Here is a 22,955-nt window from a genome sequence, read left to right as displayed (position 1 = left end):
GAATTACATGGATGTTGGGCCATTTGGTATTGTCTCAAAGGTCCAAGAAGTCTTGCTAATTTATCTTCAATATTTTTCTATTTATTCTTAAGATTTAATTATTTTTCTTAAGGTGTATTCAAATTTACTAATACATATTTTTGACATCTCAATATGTTGGTGAGTCAATACAGCAAATTTTTCATTCTTGTTATTTTTCTTTTTTAACTCTAAAATTTATATTTTTGTAGTATACATTTCTCTGTTACAATTGCTTTCTCTCATAAATACCATATTTTCCTTTATTTCTTTGAATACGTTTTTTTCTTTAATTATTTGTATATATTTACAAAAGCTTCTGTAAATCCATGTCTGCTAACTTCAGCATCTGGGATCAGGCAGGATCTTTTTCTATTCACTTCTACTTTCCGAATTATGGCCCACACTTTTCTGTCTTTTAAAATATCCCCTACTTTTTGATTGAAAAAAAGAACTTCGTAGACAACAAAATGTAGCAACTGTAGAATATGTTTTCTTTGTCTGTAGATCGTTAAATTTTAAATTTACTTTTGTTTTAGTTGACAGTTAACCTCCCTAGACTCAAACTATGAAATCTACCTCAATTTTTTGCTGTGTTTTCTCCCTGGATTTTTACCGGTCTTCCCTATGCCTCTGTATTTTATCATTTAAGCAATGCCTGGAGCAGAATTTGTATTATGATTTGATGCCCCCTCCCTTTATGTGATTTCCTGTTTTTCTTTTGTTCCCCCTAGATTTCAGTTTCTCTGAAAGTCTCAATTACTGTTCTCTAGATGGCATCATTAATTAAGACATAAAGTACTGATGACTGGTTACAATTATTATCATTGAAGATCTCCTTTAAACTTCCCATTAGGCAACAACAACAATTAGCCCCAAGGAATTTTCAAAAATAAAGCATTTAATACCAACTACATATGTAAATATCGCATCATCAAACAGATTTTTGACAACTGTTGTTACATATTGTTTATCACTGTAGAGATAAAGTATGCTTGTTGTGATAATCATAAAGTATATTGGAACAGCTGCCAAGCATGTTTAAGTTTAATCTCTGTTATTAATTAAGACAAATGCTTCTCAATGACTCTACATCCCCAAAGGCTCAGAAAATCACTCTTCCTTTCACAACCTCTTATGTGAGTTGAGGAGCTTTCCATGAATGTGCTCATTCATTTTATCACTGGAAGAAAGTAGTTGCATTTGTTCCTGTTTTATTATGGAGAGAAAGTAGAAAAACATGCAAGTAGTCCCCATTTCAAAAGTGAATTTCAGCTGTCCTTGTCCATAAGAATTAAGTACAAAGATGTTTAAAGTCTTTTAGATATAGTTAATTGCTCTATTATCTTGATCTAAAGACCCATGGGAAACACAAATATGAATGAATGTCTTAAGCACTTCCATAAGAGACAGCTTTTATTTTATTTTTTTCACTTCATATTTGACATGCTTTGTGATGTTGACTACTTATCTTCTATGTTTTCATTTGCTCCCTTGAAAATTGAGTTTCTGCTAAAATGAATTATCATAACCATCCAGTACATCTTTTCAAATAGAACTGACTCATTGATAACAGATTTAGAACGTTCAGAATAACAAAGATAAAATTAACACCATACATAGTGTTGCAAGGTATGACAGGAAATTTCGAATACGGATGTTCTTGAACTTTCTAGAAGAAGTAATTCTGCCAATTCTGTTTGCTGCCTGTCAGCTCCAACTCCACCCGTCTGTCCTTGCTTTGTGGTCTTGGAGCTGGACCCTGTAAATATTTCTGTTTTGTTGATGCAACATTGGACTTTTCCAATGGGGGGTGCTAGAGAGACAGTGAAAGGGACAGCTGAGGAAGAGCTCTTCTTCCTGATTATAGTGTCTTCTTTCTGTTCCTGTGGCATAGCTCCCAGCAGCCTGCAGAGGCCTGGTGGTGTTCACTGTTCAGTGAGTTTCACTGGCCCACCAGTGGGTAACTTGGCTCATTAGCTGGGAACCAGCTCTGGCCCAAGACACTCAGCACACTTCCCAACCGGGCAATGGGGTACAGCCACACCAGCTCAATGAGGTCTGAATTTCAGCTTGGGAGAAAGTATGCTTTATGTTTTTTACTTCTTGGGTACGTTCCTTTAGCCCTACAAGTAGTAGCTGCTCCTTCCATTTATTATTCCTGTTCAAAGAGTCTTCAAAAATTAGTGGAAAATGCATATTTATTGAAAAATTATGCTTGGATTTCAAGCCATTTTTCGCATCAAAATAAATTCATACTGACTTTTTGTAGCACATCTGAGCAGGATTTAGTTTAAGGCAGCAAGAATTAAGAAGACATCAGTTTGAGAAAAAGCCTCTGTGAGTGCAACATGAATTCTGCAAACATTGAAGCAAAAACATCAAATTTATGGTGAAACTTGGGTGTAAGAATGGTGAGATAATTGATGCTAAAAAATGTTTATGAGAATAATGCCTAAAGGAAATTAGCAGTTTACAAATGGTTAAATCATTTTAAGAATGAACAAAATGATATTGAAAATAAAGTCCACAATGGCAGACCATCCACAACAATTTGCAGGAAAAAAGTTCTTTTTGTTTGTGCCCTAATTGAAAAGGACTGATGGTTAACAGCACAAACAACAGTCAACACCATAGACATCTCAAGTGGTTCAGCTTACACAATTCTGGCTGATGATTACAGTTGAGCAAAGTTTCCAGTCAGTGGAGTCCAATCAGTGGATGCCAAACTTTGCCCAGATCAGCCACAGAGAACAGCAAAGCTTTCATTCATTGGAAATTTTAAACAAATGGGATCAAGATCCCGAAGAACTGCATTGAGTAATTGTGACAGGTGATGAAACATGGCTTTACTGGCGCTATCCTGAAGACAAAGCACGATTAAACCAATGGCCACCAAAAGGTGGAAGAGGTCCAGTCACAGCAAAAGTGGACTGATCAAGAGCAAAGGTCATGGCAATGGTTTTTTGGGATGCTGAAGGCATTTTGCTTGTTGACTTTCAGGAAGGCCAAAGAATGACATCTGCTTTCTATGAGAGTGTTTTAAGAAAGGTTGCCAAAGCTTTGGCAGAAAAACACCCAAGTAAGCTTCAATAGAGAGTCCTTCTCCGCCATCACAATGCAAAGCTCCTACTCATTCCTCTCATCGAACAAGGGCAATTGTGCAGCTGAGCATGGTGGCTCACATCTGGAATCCCAGCATTTTGGGAAACCTAGGTGGGAAAATTGCTTAAGCCCATGAAGTTTGAGACCAGCCTGAGCATCATGGTGAGATCCTGTCTCTATAAAATAATAGTAATAATAATTCCTTAACTGGCTATGGTGGCGTGCATCTATAGTCCTAGCTACTTCAGAGGCTAAGGTGAAAGGATTGCTTGAGCCCAGGAGTTTGAGGCTGCAATGAGCTATGATTGTGCCACTGCACTCCAAACTGTGCGACAGAGGGAGACCCTGTCTCAAAAAAAGAAAAAAATAATAATCAAAACAAAAAAATAAGGAAAAATGGCAATTTTGCCAGTGTTTCCACGGGAAATCATTAGGCATCTACCTTACAGTCCTGATTTGGCTTCTTCTGACTTCCTGTTTGCTAAAATTAAAAAAAAAATCTATATTTAAAGGAATCTATTTACCTGTTTTTCTCCAGTTCATAATTTGAAAAGACTGCATTGACATGGTAACATTTCCAGGACCCTCAGTTCTACAGGGATGGACTAAATATCTGGCATCATCACTCACAAAAGTGTCTTCAACTTGATAGACTTCATGCTCACAAACACAGTTTATATTTTTTACTTTTATCTTTTAATTTTGTTTTTCCACAAACTTTTTGAAGTCCCCTTATATTCTGAAGAGTTTTCATCCCTTTCAATAGATAATTGTTATATTAAAAGCTTAATGTTCAAACTAGTGATGTAGCGTCTGTGTCCTGACTGGAGCCCGATTGTTACGAACACGTATGAACACATTCCGCAAATATATGCATTTTCCCACTATGAATTCTTATTTATCTGTTGTATTTAAACATATTTCCCAAGGCCATTTGTAAGTTACATTTTTGATGAATCGAAGAATGATCTTTTTAAAGCTGGACTTAAGTAATGTAAATACTTGAAAAACATTCCATGATTTAGACTGATGGTTTTCATACTTTAATGGGATTTAGAAACATCTGGGAATTTCATTTAAAATGTGGACTCCAGGGCTTCCCTCCCAGACTGATCTGGGGCAGTGGGAGTGAACAGAAGCCAGCATTTAAAAAAGTATTTCAAGTGATTATGACATAAGTTGTCACTGGACCTCAGGCTGATGTTACTGTGAAGTCAAGTGACAACTTATGTCAGAATCACTTGAAATACTCACGACAAGTCATTCAGGTTCTTGGCATTTTGAATAAACAACTGCACAAAATGCACAAACAAAGCAATAAAAGAATGAAGCACTGAAAGCAGAGATTTACTGGAAAGTACAAAAGCAGAGATTTACCCTCTGGAGTGGGCGCAGGCTCAAGAATCCTGGTTACAGAATTTTCTGGGGTTTAAATACCCTCTGGAAGTTTCCACTGGTTAATTGGTTACACCCTATGTAAATGAAGGAGTGGCCTGGGACCACCAGTCTGATTGGTCGCAGTAGGTGACCAATCAGAGGCTGAAGTGAAGTTACAAAGTTGCACCCCTATGCAAATGAAGACTAGGCCTGTGACCAGTATGATTGGTTGTGGGAGGGGACCGACCAATCAGAGGTACTTTCCATTTCTCATCTGCAACACAGAAAGCGGGTCGGGTTGCAAAGGGAGTAGCCTCTGATCCTTTTGTTACTTGGGCATAGAAAGGTGGGGTTTTCCTTTTGATTCAGTTCTAGGAAGTCAGCATAAATTGGCCTTAGGTTCCCTGCCTCCAAATCCTATTCTCCTGCTTCACTGAGATATAATTAAAATTTGGATTATTAAATGACCTTCCTGCATAAATGTTTGTATTTCCACATAATCCCTACAGTTGCCCTGTTAGGTGTCTTAGGCTTGTTTCACTGCTCTGTTGCTCAGAACAGTATCTCCTAGGCAGATGGGGTTGAGACAGAAACCTATCCCAGGATTTTTAATTCCAGATCCAATTTCTTTTTCCCACTAAACAACACTGCTTTGCTACCGTATACCAAAACCACCTCTCTCTACCATACAAATGACACAAATGTACTCTGTCAGGGAAACAATTCTAGTTTTGTTTTTTACTGATTGTGAAAGTGACTAATGTTTTTGTTAAATGTGGAAAATTACAAAGAATAAAATTTTAAAATATCTATTTTCCCACTGCCTTGAGATAATCACAATTAACTTTTGACGAATTTATTTCTAGTTTCTTCTCTGCATCTATCTTTTTCTCAAGAAGATGAAAGCATATTTACTATGGTTACCATTCTTAGCATGCTGTCTTTTTAAAGTATACAGCTGTATTGGTATATTATTGTATAATAAAATACCCTTAAGTTCAGTGGTTTAAAAGAGCAGTCATTTTTTTTTTAATGAATCTTTCCTACAGACGATCCTGGTGAGTTCATCCTGGGGACTCAGCTGGGGTGGCTCGTGCCACATGTCTCATGTCCTTCTCCTGGGACAGCAGTTCAGCCTGTGTGTCTCTCTCAGGATGATGACAGAAGCACACGAGGGCCAACAGAAATACATGAGACTCCTACAGGTAAGGTTCAGGACAGCCTGACTGCTTTCAGTGTTTCATTCTTTTATTGCTTTGTTTGTGCATTTTGTGCAGTTGTTTATTCAAAATGCCAAGAACCTGAATGACTTGTGGTATTTCAAGTGATTCTGACATAAGTTGTCACTTGACTTCACAGTAACATCAGCCTGAGGTCCAGTGACAACTTATGTCATAATCACTTGAAATACTTTTTTAAATGTTGGCTTCTGTTCACTCCCACTGCCCCAGATCAGTCTGGGAGGGAAGCCCTGGAGTCCACATTTTAAATGAAATTCCCAGGTGTTTCTGAATTCCACTAAAGTATGAAAACCATCAGTCTAAATCATGGAATGTTTTTCAAGTATTTACATTACTTAAGTCCAGCTTTAAAAAGATCATTCTTCGATTCATCAAAAATGTAACTTACAAATGGCCTTGGGAAATATGTTTAAATACAACAGATAAATAAGAATTCATAGTGGGAAAATGCATATATTTGCGGAATGTGTAGGTAGCTCCTCTACCTACCTGTCATGGGCCAAAGCAAGTCACTTTGGAAATTTTAAGTTTCCAAGCAAATCAACAGGGTTGAGCCAAAAGTCAGAGGGGTGGAAAGTATATCCAGCCCTGAGGAGACCAGGGCTCATTGGTGTATGCTGAGATGGAAGAACTGAAGCCATTTCAGTCTGTTGTAACAATATATTGCAAGCTTTTCTCTCATGTTACTAATACCTTTCTAAATATGATTTTAATGACATGTTATATCTCACCATTCAGCTGAGACATGCATCATTTGGCTAATCCTTCTATTGTTGGGTATTTAGAATATTTCTTTTTTTATATCATTAACAATGCTGCAGTGAATATCATTTTAAATATTTTTGTTCATGTCTCCAGTTATTTCCTTAGGGTGATTTATTCATATGAATTACTGGACCACTTTGCATAAGCAATGTTAAGACAGTTGCTAAATATTGACAAAGTTTTCTGGAGCAAGACTGTGTTAATTGACTTTGAAATAGATAGTATAGGAAATGTTCCTTTCACTATACCCTCCCTGACATAGGATATTACTTTATAAAAAATAAGTCTTTACCAGCTCAATAGTTAAACATGGTATTCCATTTTAATGTTCATTAGTTTTAATTCTGAAGATCTGAGTGTGCTTAGCCATATGTATAAAAATCACCTGCGTGGTAGCTCATGTCTGTAATCCCAGCAGTTTGGGACGCCGAGGCGAGTGGATCACCTGAGGTCGGGAATTCGAGACCAGCCTGACCAACATGGAGAAACCCGGTCTCTACTAAAAATACAAAAAATTAGCCTGGCGTGGTGGCGCATGCCTGTAATCTCAGCTACTAGGGGGGCTGAGGCAGGAGAGTCGCTTGAATCTGGGAGGTGGAGGTTGTGGTGAGCCGACATCATGCCATTGCACTCCAGCCTGGGCAACAAGAACGAAACTCCATTTGAAAAAAAAAAAAAAAAAGAATTACCTGGAGCTTCAGTATCCAGTCTGCATAGTTAACAATATTGTTCACTCATTTGTTCATTCATTCAACACCCATCAATGGGGCACCTCATCTATTCTAGGAACTGGGGATATAGAAAAGAAAAAAATTAACAGAAATCCCTGGCTCTGTATAGAAGAAAGTAGATCCAATCTATAAATATATAGACTGTTAGACAAGTTGCTAAGGAGTAAAATAAAGCAGAGAAACATGAAATAATATTTTGATATGTAAAGATTCATTTTTCAGGGAAGTTGCCCTGAGAAAGTCAACTAAAAATGTAAGGAAATGGTTAAAGAAGTCCTGCCAACACTTGGAGAAAGAGCAGTCCAGTAGACAGTGTGACATGTGCCAAGGTCCTGAGGCAGGAACGTGTCTGGTGTGTTAAAGGAATACCAGGGAGAACAGTGAGACCAAGGGGAGAAGGAAGAGATAAGTCTGAGAGTAGGAGAGACAGGGAGAGACTGTGTTGAACATTATAGACTCCACTTCTATAAACACTTTGACTGTGTGTGTGACATGGCTTGAGAAGAAGAGGCTGATAGACATTTTAACAGGATTACTTTGCTGTCAAGCGAAGGCTGACAAGTAATAAGGGCAAAAGCTAGGGCTACTTGGGAGTGCACTGCAGTGATTGAGGCAAAGATGACAAGGGCTTGAGTCAGGGAGGAAGCTCTGGAGGTAGAGGTGGTGAGAAGTGTTCAGATTCTTAATTCATGAAGGTAGAGATGAGATTTGTTGATGGATATCATCTTAGGTGTAAAAAAATGAGAAATCAAGATTTTTTTTTCTTTTACAAACAGAAAATATAGAGCTGCAATTAATGGAGACCAGAAATTTTACAGGAGAATTGATTCGGGGAGGGTTGGAGGAATATTCATCTTTGGCAGAGGCCAGAAAACTAAAGCCCATGGACCAAGTCTGGTCCACAATGTTTCTGTAAATAAAGTTTTATTGGACTGATATGGTGTGGCTCTGCATTCCCGCTGAAATTTCATCTCAAATTGTAATCCCCACGTGTTGAGGGAGGGAGGTGACTGGATCATGGGGGTGTCTTCCCCCATGCTGTTCTCATGAGAGTGAGTGAGTTCTCATGAGATCTGATGGTTTTGTGTTTGACAGTTCCTCCTTCACTCACTCCTCTCCTCTTGCAGCCTTGTGAAAAAGGTGCCTGCTTCCCCTTTGCCCTCTGCCTTGATTGTAAGCTTCCTGAGGCCTCCGCAGTCAGGTAGAACTGTGAGTCGTTTTTTTTTTTTTTTTTTTGAGACGGAGTCTTGCTCTGTCGCCCAGGCTGGAGTGCAGTGGCACGATCTCGGCTCACTGCAAGCTCCACCCCCCAGGTTCACACCATTCTCCTGCCTCAGCCTCCCGAGTAGCTGGGACTACAGGCGCAAGCCGCCACGCCAAGCTAATTTTTTGTATTTTAAGTAGAGACGGGTTTCACCGTGTTAGCCAGGATGGTCTCGATTTCCTGACCTTGTGATCCGCCGGCCTCGGCCTCCCAAAGTGCTGGGATTACAGGCGTGAGCCACCGCGCCCGGCCAGAACTGAGTCTATTAAACCTCTTTCCTTTATAATGACTGTCTCAGGTAATATTCTTTATAGCAGTGTGAAAACGGACTAATACGTGGACCACAGCCATGTCTCTTTTTTTATGTATTGTCTATGGCTGCTTTCAGCTACAACAGAATTTAGTATTTGCAACAGAGATTCTATGGCTTGTCAAGATATTTACTAAATAGAATAGGCACTATTGGTTCCTTTTAAACTCCTGACCTACAGTACTGACAATTATTCAATGAACTGAGTTACTTAAAATTTAAAAATGGGGTCATTTATGAAATTCAAAAGTATCCTATGTGTAAAAATGTGGAAATAATGTTGGATGTTGCATTGTGGAAGCATTTTTTTTCAGGAAAAATTTGGATTTTGAAAATCATATTCAAACCTGCGTGTCTATATATGACTTTTTAAATGAATGGCCACAGTTCAGTTTGTGACTGTAAGTCTGTGTCTTCAAATGAGAGAAAAGCTCTCTCTGTCAAGAACGACAAATGGTTCCTTTGCCTTTCTATGGGCCTCCAGGTTCCTCTGTAAGAAGTAAACTTCCAATTTTCTCTTCAGTTCCTTGCAGTAATAGAGGCTGTCACTTTGTATTATATATTAATACCAAAGATCATTTAAAACTTCACCTGATAAAATAACCTGTGTAATTTTCTCCTCAGGTAAAAATGAGAAAAAAAATAATGACCACTATATTAGATAATGGCACCGTATTGTCTGTAACTGACTCTAAACTCCTGGTGAAAATGCAGATGAAGCAAGTCACCTGCTTGTGTTTTTCTCCTGGACTAATGCAGAGTATTGGGTCCCTAGAGGCTCACGGGTCACCGTGAATGACTGCACACTTTCTCAGGAGAGATGAAGAGCGGGGTGCCCTATGGTCTGAGCTTTGGGGAGGGCAGGGGTGAAGCTGCCTTAGCCTCCCTCCGTGTCTAATCACGTCATGGGGGCAGCATAGTTTGGAGCTGTGATCTAGACAAAGCACAGTTCTGACCCCAGAGAGTCATTGTATGATGCAATCCCATCCTAGGAAAACCAAAAGTCGCCTTGCAAAAGCCACCTCATCATACTCCCTGGATCCTCCCCATGCCTTCCCTCACCAGAGGGGGCTTCCTCCCTTTGCTCAGCTCACTTTTCCCAGAATGTCACTGTTGTATTTCCCTAAAAGATTTGTGGCATCTGCTTTTTGGATGATGGGTTAACCTCATGATGTGGATGAACTTCTAGCTAGTAGCTACTTTGTGTGATTTTACTTGAAATCCATTTTACAGTTTTAGAATGTAAAATGTCTCAGTAGATAAAGCCACATAGGGATGGCCTGGGGAATCATGAGCACATTCCTCCAGTAGAGGTCAGTGGAGGGGCACAGGGCCATCCAGCCTGGCTGCAGTAGAATCAGGTTCTGTCCCAATGGAGTGGCTGCCCAGCCTAAGCATGTCTGAACACACTCAGGACTGCTGAGTAGGGTTGTGCAGGTTGTGTGCTGCCCATGGACATGTTTAAGGCAATGTAATTCACATCCTAGACATTGTAGATGTATGAATTTAGTAGGACAGCTGTACAAAAGATGGCAAGAAAGTGTCTTGTTCTACCCAAATTGGTATATAAGGACAATTTTGTCAGGGTTGGAAAAGGCACTATTTTCTAATTTGCATAGGCTCTTCAGGGACTATCTCTATGTCATTGGGGCACAGGATCTGAAAAGCCAAAGCTTCCGAGTCCCTAAAGAGCCAAAGGTCCCAAGTCCCTAAAGAGTGCAGCTTTTCTGCACTCAATACCCTTTAGGGAATGTACTATTTCCTGCAGTGGCCCAGAACAGTCATTCATTCAACAACATTTAATGAATGTTAAATGAGCATCTAGTAGACGCCAGTCCCAGGGCTGCGCTGCAGGATGGAATGGAGAGCAAAAGGAACAAAGAGCCCCGTCCCTATGATCCAACAGAAGGCTGACACGAAGCAACCAAGAACACAGTTGACGATGTGAGTGCAATTCTGGCTACTGTGGTAGTGTGGTCACTACCAGGCCAGTCTCGGGTGTTATGAGAGCAGAGAGTGGGTGTATGGGCAGGTCTGCTGGGGCTCGGGGGAAGCTCTGAACATTGAGAGGAACACTGCATCAGAGGCTGGATAATTCAGGTCCGGTGGAGTCTCACAAGGAAAGCCGTGAAGGCTGAGGGTGTCCCCAGGTTGAGAAGAATCATCCCAGAAGGTACTACGAGTTCACACAGTGAACAAGCCCAGTGTTAAATAAAACTGAAGCATGTAGAGAGAAAACTTTAATTGTCTTTCAACCTTTATGATTGGTAAAGAACAGACACTCCTTTGGATTGTACTGTGTATTTAATAATTCTAACATTTTCCAGTATCCCTTTTTAACAGACATATAGTAGCCCTTTGACCCAACAGTGGAAGCGAGAAAACCATCACTTTCCTAAAATTAAGGCAATGGTGCTGGTTGCACCCCCACCTCCCTCCACCTCCACCAACACACACAAAGCAGGAAGGAATAACAAGACTTACTACATAACAAAGTTTTCAGAGGAGATCAGGGCAGGCTTACAAGCAGCTGCATAAATGTTTGGGGAGCACAGAAACAGATGGCCAGCTTGGGTTATATGCTGGTTAGGATGGGGCTTCCTTGTGTTGCCAGGACATACGTGGTTCAAACTTCATGCCAGCACCACGAGAAGCAGTGCACAGACTTTTTTGCTTGTGGGTTCTGATGTGGGGCAAGGCAGGGAAAGGAAAGAGTGAGGACTGACAGCTTGATAAAAGATTCAGGCTCTTTTGACGTTAGTAGTAGTTTAGTGAAAACAAGAATACTTTGGCGGGCCCACTTAACCACCCAGAAAATTATATCTGCTCTTCTGTGAATATTTGGGCTTTCTAAATCCTGACAGTTCATTAAGGTCTGGAACCAAAGAATATAGGTTGGTCACTGTTGTGGCTTCTCAGGACCAAGAATGGCCCAGAGCCTGGAACTGCCCATTTATGAGGAAGCCACGAGCAGTCCTGGCTTTGAAATTCATTTCCCTAAGCACAGGGAGCAGGGGATAGCTGGATTAGAGAATGATGCCCTCATCAACAGTGTCAGACGATGCACATGAAAGACCCGTGCAGGCCCTCCCCAGTTGTGGACGAGGCCACTCGTTCTGGGTCCTAAATAGCCCTGTAGAACAGTGGATGATGGAGCTTACCCAGGGCAGTTTGGAATACGCAGTTGCTGGCTGTAAGGCAAGAGGGTCCTGAGAAGCTTGGGACTATCTCTGTGTCACCAGGGCACAGGATGTGAAAAGCCAAAGCTCCCGAGTGCCCCTCTCATGCAAAGGTCCTTAGGAAGCTTGTGGGTTACCTGCCAAGATGGAGCTCCGTTTAGAGAGTACTACTAACTTCTCAAGTACAGGCCAGGGCTGCCTACTGCCACAGAGACATGGTGGGTGAACAGGAACCATTTAACATAAGTGGGTCCCTATATATTTTACCAGGACTAAGACCTCGTCCTCTGAGGAAGAGGCAAAGTAGTATTATTACTTATAATAACTATTACCACTTGTTGAACATGTACTCGAGGCCAGTAACTCTGTTAAGCAGTTCATTAGTTCATGAATTCAAACTTTCAACCAATCTTTGCTATGCATCTACTACATGCCAGACACTAAGTACTGGGCATACAGTGGTGAACGGGAGGAGGGAGGAAGGGAGCTGGCCCTGGCCGCACAAAGCTGACATTCTAGTGGAGGAAACAGACAATCATGCAGAAAAATCGATGTGATTTAAGTCTGGCAATGAGATGGGGACAGACGTCATGAAAAAAAGATAGGAGGTAAGGGAGTAGAGAGATGGCTGGGTGTGGGTGGGCTGAAGGACTCTAGAGAAAGGATCTGGGAAGACCTGTCAGAGGAAGTGGTGTTGGTGCTGAAACCTGCACAAAAGAGGGACGAGGCATGCCGAGATCTGAGGGTAGAGGGTGCCAGGTAGAGGGAACTGCAAATGTAAAGGCTCAGAAGGACAAGGATAGTGTGTCTGAGTTTACGTAGACTCTGGCATTCCATCCTGACACTACTGTAAGAATATAAGCCCTATTTTCAAGTAATAAAATGGCATCTCACACAAGGTCACCTGGTTAGTGGTAGGCCCAGAATTCTAGGTCAAGAATGATCCTAAAGTTTGTTCCCTTTGCTACAGTGCTGTAGCGCAGGTGCAGTGTTGGGAAACAGTACGTCTTACTTTTTATTAAGAGAAATAATAATAATTCCCCAACAGAAATATTTACCTAGAATAGAGAAGATGCAGGTTCTTGCCCTGGGAAGATTTTGTAATCTTGAACAGGCCAGACGCCCTCCTGGCCTCAGCTTCCTCCTCTGTGTGATGGGGATGCTGGGACCTTCGCTGCTGACCTCCCGGGGATGCTGTGACCCTCTTGACATGAAGGTGGTGTGAACGGCGTGGTGGCTGTGGAAGCTGAGTCCTATTACTTTCAGGGTAGGGAGGAGAGTGGCAGGTGTGGTTAGGAGAGGAAATTGCTGGAGTCAGTTATGTAGACTGGGGCTCCCGCTATGCCACGCACAGGAAGGCTGGCTTTGTCTCCGATGGAGACGCACGTCCTGAATGACGGCTCCACATTAAATGAGGCGGTAGCTGAATTCAGCCCGTCCTTGTTCCCGAGTCCACCTGAAAATTAGATGAGACAGGAACCTGTAGGCGGCTCCACGTGTGAGAAAGAACCCAGTGGAAAGGACTGGAAGCCCATGGCTCTAAGTTTGAACCTGGCACTGCCAGCATCTCTGGGCTCCCGCTTCTTGATGCGAGGAAGTCACTCCCAAGTCAGAGGCCGCTGCCAGCGTCAGACCTGGGGCTTGCCGAGGACCTGGGGTCAAGGAGGCTGTGCTTTCCCAGCTACAGGAAGCCCCATCTGATTGGTCCAGCTGTGGTCATGTGCCAGACCATGAACCAATCACTGGGGCCCAAGGAATGCCAGGTGCTGATTGGCTGCTGGCTTGGGTCCCCGAATGCATCTCAGGAGCTGGGGGTGGGGTCAGCTCCAGCTGGAAGTAGTCAGAGCCGGGTCAGGGGTCAAGTTCCCTGGACAGAAGAGAGAGCAGATTTAGAGCCAGTGTTTATCTGACCTTAGGTGTCTGAGCATAGCCAGTGTTCATCTTCCTCGAAATTTTTAATAAGTCACTCTTTCCTCTCTCTGTTTGGGATTCTGACCATTCAAAAATAATTTCCAAAATTTATCAAAACAAATAAATGTTGAAATTACATCAGCTCTGGACATCAGTGAGAAAGAACCCTGAACGTTACCATCTAAATCACTGAGATCAGTAACTCTCTAACCTTCAGTCATGCTTCTTCTGCCTCCTGATATCGAAAGCAACTCCTTAAATTCAAGTATCAAGTAAGAGGATGGGTTTTTCCCCCTACTGGTAATAGTATTAGCTCAAATCAAAAGTCCACACTGCTCAATGGGTGCCCCCTTGCACAGGAAGTTACCTGACAAGAAATCACTTAGCTGCATTTGGGTTCCTGCTCCCATGTCGGCATAAATATTCTCATTTTCATTCTGTTCCAGCAGCTGGCAGAGTCACCATCCATCCCAACATCGTGGATGGCCTGGCACGGTGTTATAAATTGCTGTCTCGGACCATCAATCCCTTTCCACCCTACTTTTTAGCCAATGGCACATCCTGGAGAAGTGCCTTGGACGGCATTGGATTGGAGAGAAGTACTTGTTGGAACAGCAAAGTTAACACTCTCATTTCCCATGAAAACGGGCTAATATTATTTTCTGGACTAACTTTTCAAAGGCACAAATGAAAGCTGATATGGTTTGGCTGTGTCGCCACCCATATCTCAACTTGAATTCCCACGTGTTGTGGCAGGGCCCCAGTGGGAGGCAATTGTCTCATGGCAGCAAGTCTTTCCTGTGCTGTTCTCCTGATAGTGAATAAGTCTCATGAGATCTGATGGTTCTAAAAAGAGGAGTTCCTTTGCACAAGCTCTTTTTGCCTCTTGCCATCCATGTAAAATGTGACTTGCTTCTCCTTGCCTTCTGCCATGATTGTGAGGCCTCCCCAGCTGCGTGAACCTGTGAGTCCAATTAAACTTCTTTCTTTTGTAAATTACCCAGTCTCTGATATGTCTTTATCAGCAGCGTGAAATGCACTAATGCAAAAGCTCTGAGTCCTCCTAAGGTTTATAGGCTAATAAGTACTATGATTCAGGAAAGGAAATGAGAGTTGTATTAATTTTCATTGCCCTAAAAATCCTCTATGCTCATCCTCTTCATCCCTTCCTTTTTGAAACCCCTGGCAACCACTGATCTCTTTACTGTCTCCATAGTTTTGCCTTTTCCAGAACATCATATATTTGGAACTGTATGTTATGTAGCTTTTCCAGGCTAGCTTCTTTCACTTAGTAATATGCATCGTTTCGTCCATACTTGGAGACATGGCTTCACAGTTCATTTCCTTTTAGTGCTCATTATCATTGTCCGGATATACCAGTTTATTTGTCCCTTCACCTACCAAACGACACCTTGATTGCTTCCAAGTTTGGGCAATTATGAGTTAAGCTGCCATAAACATCCCTGTAGGTTTTTCTGTGACGTACATTTTCAACTCCTTTGGGTAAATACCAAGAGGCACAACTGCTGGGTTATATGATAAGAAAATGTTTAGCTTTGTAAGAAACCACAAAACTCTCTTCCAAAGTGGCTGTACCATTTTCATTCCCACTAGCAATAAATGAGAGTTCCTATTGCCCCACATCCTCACCAGTATTTGGTGTTGCCAGTGTTTTGGATTTTTACTATTCTAATAGGTGTGAAGTGGTATCTAATTGTTGCTTTTGCTTTCATTTCCCTGATGACATGTGATGTGGAAAATCTTTTCATGTGCTTATTTGACATATGTATATCCTCTCTGGTGAGGTGTCTTTTAAGATATTGGGCCCATTTTCTAATTGGGTTGTTTTCTTATCGTTGAGTTTTAATAGTTCTTTGTATAATTTGTGCAATAATATTTTTTCATACAGGCATTTTGCAAATATTCTCTCCCAGTCTGTGGCTTATTATTTTATTCCCGTAACAGTGTCTTTCACAGAACAGATTTTTAAAAAAAATTTAATAAAGTCTATTTTATTAACTTTTTCTTTCTTGGATCATTCCTTTGGTGTTATATATAAAAAGTCATAGGCAAACCCAACATTATGTTGATTTTCTTCTGTGTTACCTTCTAGGAACTTTATACGTTTGGATTTTATATTTAGGTCTGTGATTCATCTTGAGTTAATTTTAAAAAGGGTGTAAAGTCTGTGTCTGGGTTCATTTTTTGTATGTGGATGCTCAGTTGTTCGAGCAACTTTTATTGAAAAGACTATCATTTTTAATGGTATTTCCTTTGCTTGTTTGTCATAGATCAGTTGACTATATTGATGTGTATCCATTTATTGGGTATCTGATCTGTTCTATTGATCTATTTGTCTATTATTTTGCCAATACCACACTATCTTGATTATTGCAGCTTTATATTAACCCTTGAGGTCAAGTATTGTCAGTTCTCCAACTTTATTCTTTTCCTTCAATATTGTGTTAACTATTTTGGGTCTTTTGCCTCTCCATATAAACTTTAGCATCAATTTGTGGATATCCTCAAAATAACTTCCTGGCATTTTGATTGGGATTACATTAAATCTACAAATCAAGTTGAGAAGAACTGACATCCTGACAATACTGAATCTTTCTGTACATGAACATGAAATATCTCTCCATTGATGTAGTTCTTTTTTTCATCAAAATTTTGCAGTTTTCCTCATAAAGATCTCATACATATCTTAGATTTGTACCCAAGTATTACATTTTTGGGGGTGCTAATACAAATAGTATTATGTTTTTAATTTCACATTCCACCTGTTCATTGCTGGTTTGTAGGAAACTTACTGAAACTTGTATATTAACCTTATATCCTGCAACGTTATTATAATTGCCTATTAGTTCCAGTATTCTTTTTTGTTCACTTTTAGTTGATTCTTTCAGATTTTCTACATAGATAATTGTGTCATCTGTAAACAAAGTTTAACTTCTTCCTTCCCAATCTGATTTCCTTTATTTCATTTTCTTTTCGTACTGTGCTAGCTAGAAATTCCAGTATGAAACTGAAAAGCAGTGGTGAGGGTGTGCATCCTTGCCTTGTTCCTGATCTTAGTGAGAAAGCTTCTGGTTTCTCACCATTAAGTATAATGTTAGCTATAGGTTTTATGTATATATTCTTTATTGAGTTGAGGAAGTCCCCCTCTATTCCTAGCATACCAACAGTATTTTTGTGTTTGTATGCAAATTATGAACGAGTGTTGAATTTTTTCATATGCCTTTTCTGCATCTGTTGCTATAAGCATGTGATATTTTTTCTTTTTTAACCTATTGTAATGTATTACATTAATTGATTTTTTAGTGTTGAACCAGACAAGCATACCTAGGATTAATTCCCCTTGGCTGTGATGTATAATTCTTTTTATACATTGTGGATTTGGTTAACATTTTGTTGAGGACTTTTGCATCTATGTTTATGAGACAGATTAGTCCCCTGAGTCTGTGGCCAACAGAAAATCTCGGTGGATATGACATTGTAGCAAATCCCTGAGGTGCTCCTCATTTGGGGGGTTGCTCTTCCCAGTGTCCTGTCATTATGAAGAGGAGCCTCAGTAATGGGCCGGAGCTACCTCAGCTTCAGCTGAACAATCACAGAACACACCCATCAATAGGCTTTGACTGCACCTGCATTCCTTTCATGAAGCCAAAGGCTATTCAATTTTTTCAGAGCACCGAGGTCTCTGACTTGTGAGATGTCAAGACCTTTCTCTCCATTTCTTTGTTCTTGTTTGCTTGCTACCTCTGATTTTCCACCTGCCATTTTCAGCCTGGCTGCCTCCCTGTCGCTGCCTGCGTAGCTCTCTGCCTTTCTCCATTTCCTTCTCACTAAGTGTCTCTATCCTTATGCTTTTCCTCAGTTTATTTCCCAGCTGTTCTCTCTCTCTCTTTCTCTCTCTCTCTCTCTCTCTGATTGTCTATTTCTGAATCATTTAAGCTTATATGGTCTCTTTATACGGATATCTGCTTTCTCTCTCTCACCCCTTCTCCTTCCCTATTGTGGGAAGTCAGGGACCCCGAATGGAGGGACTGGCTGGAGCCGCAGCAGAGGAACATAAATTGTGAAGATTCCATGGACATTTACCACTTCCCAAATAACACTCTTATAATTTCTTACGCCTGTCTTACTTTAATTTCTTAATCCTGTTATCTGCATAAGCTGAAGATGTACGTCACCTCAGGACCACTATAATTGTGTTAACTGTACAAATTGATTGTAAAACATGTGTGTTTGAACAATATGAAATCAGTGCACCTTGAAAAAGAACAGAATAACAGCAATTTTTAGAGAACAAGGGAAAGCAACCGTAAGGTCTGACTGCCTGTGGGGTCAGGCAAAAAGAGCCATATTTTTCTTCTTGCAGAGAGCCTATAAATGGACGTGCAAGTAGGGAAGATATTGCTAAATTCTTTTCCTAGCAAGGACAATTAATATTAATACTCTGGGAAAGGAATGCACTCCTGGAGGGAGGTCTATAAATGGCCGCTCTGGGTGTGTCTGTCTTATGCGGTTGAGATAAGGACTGAGATACGGTTGAGATAAGGACTGAGATACGCCCTGGTCTCCTGTAGTACCCTCAGCCTTATTAGGATTGGGAAACTCCATCCTGGTAAATTTTTGGTCAGACCGGTTCTCTACTCTCGAACCCTGTTTTTTGTTAAGATGTTTATCAAGACAATACGTGCACCACTGAACATAGACCCTTATCAGGAGTCTGCCTTTGTCCTTTGTCCTATTTCCTCAGAAGCATGTAATCTTGATCTTTGTTCTGCTTTTTGCCCTTTGAAGCATGTGATCTTTGTGACCTACTCTCTGTTTGTACACCCTCTCCCCTTTTGAAATCCTTAATAAAAACCTGCTGGTTTTGAGGCTCGGATGGGCATCATGGTCCTACCGATATGCAATGTCACCCCCGGTGGCCCAGCTGTAAAATTCCTCTCTTTGTACTCTTTCTCTTTATTTCTCAGCTGGCCGACACTTATGGAAAATAGAAAGAACCTACGTTGAAATATTGGAGGTGGGTTCCCCGATACCTTCCTCCTTCTTCATCTGTTTTTCTGCTTTGGTTTTCCTTCCATCTTGCTCTGCTCTGCCTCTCTCCATCTCCATCTATCCATCCATCCATTCATCTGTCCATCCATGGGGCCTGACCAAAGGACTGGGAGGCAGCCGGAGCCTACAGCTAAGACTCTCACTGCTCACTGCAGTCACCAAGGCACCAGCCAATTCACAGCAAAACCCCACAAAAGAGTTTATTCATGTTTAAATAAGGCATTAACGTGGACTTGAGTTTCAATAGTTCTATGCTTTTCCTCTGGAGTATTTCTCTCAATGTGGCCATCTAATCAGGTTTAGGTTTTAAATTTATTGAACAGCTGTCATTTGCTTGCTGGTTCTGTGGCAACTTGAAGCTTTATTAAATTTTAATTTAGCCATATAAGTAAATTTATTTAAGGTAACAAAATAACAGTTGTAGTTAAGCACAGCTTTGCTGAAGTGGTCATTGTAAAGCACAAAGAAGGAGTTAGAGAAAACGCTTTTATAATTGTGATTTACTGTCAGGGCTTGGACATGTAAATCAACAGGGTCAGCAGAATCAGGAGAAGCAAAGGGCACAAGAATGCAGAGAACACAGGCCAAAATGTAATCTCTTATGTTCATCCCCCAACCCCCAACACACATACATACAATCTTCACTGAAACAGAGGGCAGGCTGATTTCAAAACCAGGCATTCTCATTCCCAGAGCCCATACATGTGCCCTGTCTACTGCTCTGCTTTTCACACACCAGATATCATCCTGGGTTTTCAGCACAGAGATGTCTCATGCCCCTGTGGAGTGTAGAGTCTATTGTGTCTAAATGGTAAATATCATAAACATAAAAGTTATTATATAATTATAATTTTGGTAACAACCATGCAGGGAAATACCTTGAAACCTAGTAATAGGAGTGTCTTAACTCACACCAAGAGCAGACAGACACGTCCTTTTCCTGAGCAGTGGACATACATGCAGAGATCTGAAGGATGAAAGCACAGCCAGGTGTGTTTAGGTGGAGGGCTCTGCATTTGAAAGCTCAGAAGACAGAATTTAGATTGTGCTGTTGGAAGAACTAAGAAGACTGCAGTGACGGACAGAGAGAAGGGAGCAAGACAGAGCTAGAGAGGGGGGCTGAGGATGCATCACTCCATGTCAGCAGGTTTGGATTTTACCTTATGAGAAGCTGAATGCTTTTAACTTGTTTTCAGCTAAAATAAATAATCTGAATTATATATATATGTGTGTGTGTATATATATGTATGTATGTATGTATATATGTAAATATTTAAAAGAACATCTTGGTTGTAAGGAGACACAGAGAAATCAGTTGTCCACGTGAGAGATTACGGCTTAATGTGGGAGTTGGTAGAGTGGATGAAGCATGTAGACAGATTTGAGATAAATTATCATGATAAAAACTACAGAACCCCGAAGCGATCATCAGAGGAAGAAATAAACTAACCACTTTGTGTGTAGAAGTACCTGGGTTTGGAGGGAGATCTCTGGGGGTTCTGGAGGTGTCAAGGAGATGGGGTGTGGCGGTCAGCTTGGGTGTGCAGAGATTTGTAATGTTTGACTAGTGCTCTTTTGTTGTTTCTGCTGTTGTCTTTCCTAATTTAAAAACACAATGAAGTCTATGTTCACTATGTTAATAAGTCCAGAAGATAGGTAGTCACTTCCCAAATGATCCTTGAACCAAGATTTGAAAATACTGAAAGGAACTCGTGTGCTATGTGTGAGTCTGTGAGACAGAGGGTGGCAGGGGGTGGAGTAAGGGAGAGGAGGTCAGGGAGAGGGAGAATGACCCTGCACCTGGGTACTGAGAAGACATTCCAACCAACCATCAGGTTTGATATCTCAGTCTGGGATGGAATGCTATCCAATTGTTTGGAACCTTCCATTTTGTGTGTGCTTCGTGGCTTCATCCCTCTGGACAACTGTCTAAATTACAGAATGAGAATGAAGGCAGTAGGGAGCTTGGTGGACACCCCTCTCCCTCTTGCCCCAGTGGTGTGCACATTTGCTGATCTGAGCCCTCTCCTCTCCTGTTTAGGACGCTGAGGTTTTGAACACTGCCATTCTCACTGGAAAGCCTGTTTCAGTTCCTGTCAAAGTCGTGAGGGTCCAGGAGGATGGTTCTGTGGTCTATGTGTCTGAGTCTGTGGAATGCAAGTCTGCCAATGAAGATGTCATTAAGGTAAGGGGAGATTTATCTACAGAAGTCCTAAGTGTTCAGAGCTTTTTGTCGTTCCTTCTTTTGTCTCCAAGGTGTGGTTCTGACTGAGCATCCCATGCTCTAAAGGGCTGGAAACCAGAATGACCTCATGAAGGAGGAAACAGCTGACTGCAGAGACTCCCCGGAATCAGCAGGCGGCTGGAGCAGGCGATGCTGCTTCCCTCTCCCTTGAAAGGGGAATCCCTGACCTTTAATCTCCAGCAAAAAGAATTCCCTCCCTCCCTTCTATGTTCCTTCCTTCCCTCACTCCCTATATGCATGAAACTCAATGACTATTAAAAAACATTCATCCATGTGACAACTAACCTAATATAATATTATCCACTGGTTAATCCTTATATTAGGTTAATCAAAATTGAGGAAATTGAGCCATGGTACATTTCTGCTGTTTTTTTTTAATTATTATTCCAATTAGCTGGATTTATGGTCCTAAATTCAGCCAGAAATCAGCCCATTTTTGTTTTCTTGTTCTTTGTAGGTGTCTGAACAACCCAATTTAGTGTTCCCACCTATTTTCTTTTTTTTCTAACAAAGACCTCATGGAGAAAGGATTTAAAATTTTAGAATCATCTTTTCTCCTTTAAGTTGCTAAGAGAACCTCCAGGTTCAATCTATTCATTCATTTTAGATAAATACAATAATGCTAAGCTAAGTCCTTCATGCCATTCCACTGGCTCCTGTTTAGAGGTTCAGTGAAACTTGGTTTCAGTCTTAAGAACTTCATGGTAGGCAGAAAGTCCTTTAGGGTATTCTCCCATGGTAGAGCAGATCTGAGAGCAGTTGATTTGTTCATGTTTTAGATCACAGCTTGGTGAAGGCTTCCAGGGAGGCTGTGCCTTAAGCCAGATATGGTTTCCATAAAGAAACAATGCTGTTTCCATAAAGAAACAACATTAATTTTTAAAATAATAATGATAATAATCCTGGGGAAACAGAAATTTTATACAGTCTGTTTCCTGGGCTTGGGAAGTTAATTTTTCCTGAGATAGAAGGTGAAATAGCTTAACAACTTTATGCAGCCCTGTGCTGAGGCTCCTGGCAGTTCTGGGGCTCCTGGCAGGTTTAATTAAACAAATGAGGGGCCTTCAATATTTGGAGTTTAAAACGGTCTGAGCCAAGTCACAGGCAATCATCTGCTCAGGAACAAAATAAAATTGATGACTCATTTTCCTCGGTTGCCTCTGACGATATTCATTATTTAGCGTTGCCATAGCATTAATTATTACCAAAGGAGCCAAGAATTGTGGTGTTTAGAGAAAGACTGTATCTGCAGGCTGATGCTACTATGGACCAAACAAATGACTTGCCTCTGCAGGTCCTCTCCAGAGAGCCTGGTGTGGAGCCCCACAAGGTAGAGACCTCGATCTCTTGCCCTCGAGATTCCACCCTAAGAGAGGCAAATCCAAGCTCTTGGAGAGTTGGATTCCGTTATGCACTGTACTTAATTGTCTCCATTCTACAGAAACATACTGAATACCCTCTCCCCAACCTGACAGATACGTCACTTTGGAAAACGGGAGTTATGTGCTGCATGGTCACTGTTGTAGCTACCTGAATATGGGAATTTCTTGGCAGAAAACTGAAGCTTGATCTCCAGGAGAACATATTGAGTTTGCAAATCACCAAACATGGAGGCTGCTTCATCACCATTCTAGGTCCAGGTTCTGTTCAACTCCTGGCCTGTATAAATTGAGGGGACTTAATAAATCAGATGTATTGTAGTTTTCCAAGGTGTACTGCCCATATTAATGATGCAT

At 41.1% G+C, this 22,955-nt stretch overlaps 1 protein-coding gene across 2 annotated transcripts in view; it reads left to right on the top strand.

Annotated features, from left to right (window-relative positions):
* LOC109023102 (transmembrane protein 132E-like) overlaps nt 1-22,955 on the top strand; it is a 48,378-nt gene that overhangs the window by 15,725 nt on the left and 9,698 nt on the right. Inside the window, exons 1-3 of one of the 2 annotated variants that reach the window (XM_063694491.1) lie at nt 3,199-3,285; nt 5,550-5,705; nt 21,016-21,159. In XM_063694491.1, the coding sequence (XP_063550561.1) occupies nt 3,256-3,285; nt 5,550-5,705; nt 21,016-21,159 (330 nt within the window). In that variant the 5' untranslated portion in view covers nt 3,199-3,255. Of the gene's footprint in view, nt 1-3,198; nt 3,286-5,549; nt 5,706-21,015; nt 21,160-22,955 lie in introns of those variants that run through there. The other variant, XR_008670185.1, reaches the window with a different exon arrangement.

The sequence above is a fragment of the Gorilla gorilla genome, chromosome 10, assembly GCF_029281585.2.
Source record: "Gorilla gorilla gorilla isolate KB3781 chromosome 10, NHGRI_mGorGor1-v2.1_pri, whole genome shotgun sequence".
Classification (NCBI taxonomy): domain Eukaryota; kingdom Metazoa; phylum Chordata; class Mammalia; order Primates; family Hominidae; genus Gorilla; species Gorilla gorilla.
The sequence above is the reverse complement of the archived record's forward strand: the minus strand, read 5'-3'. Positions and strand labels throughout refer to the sequence as shown.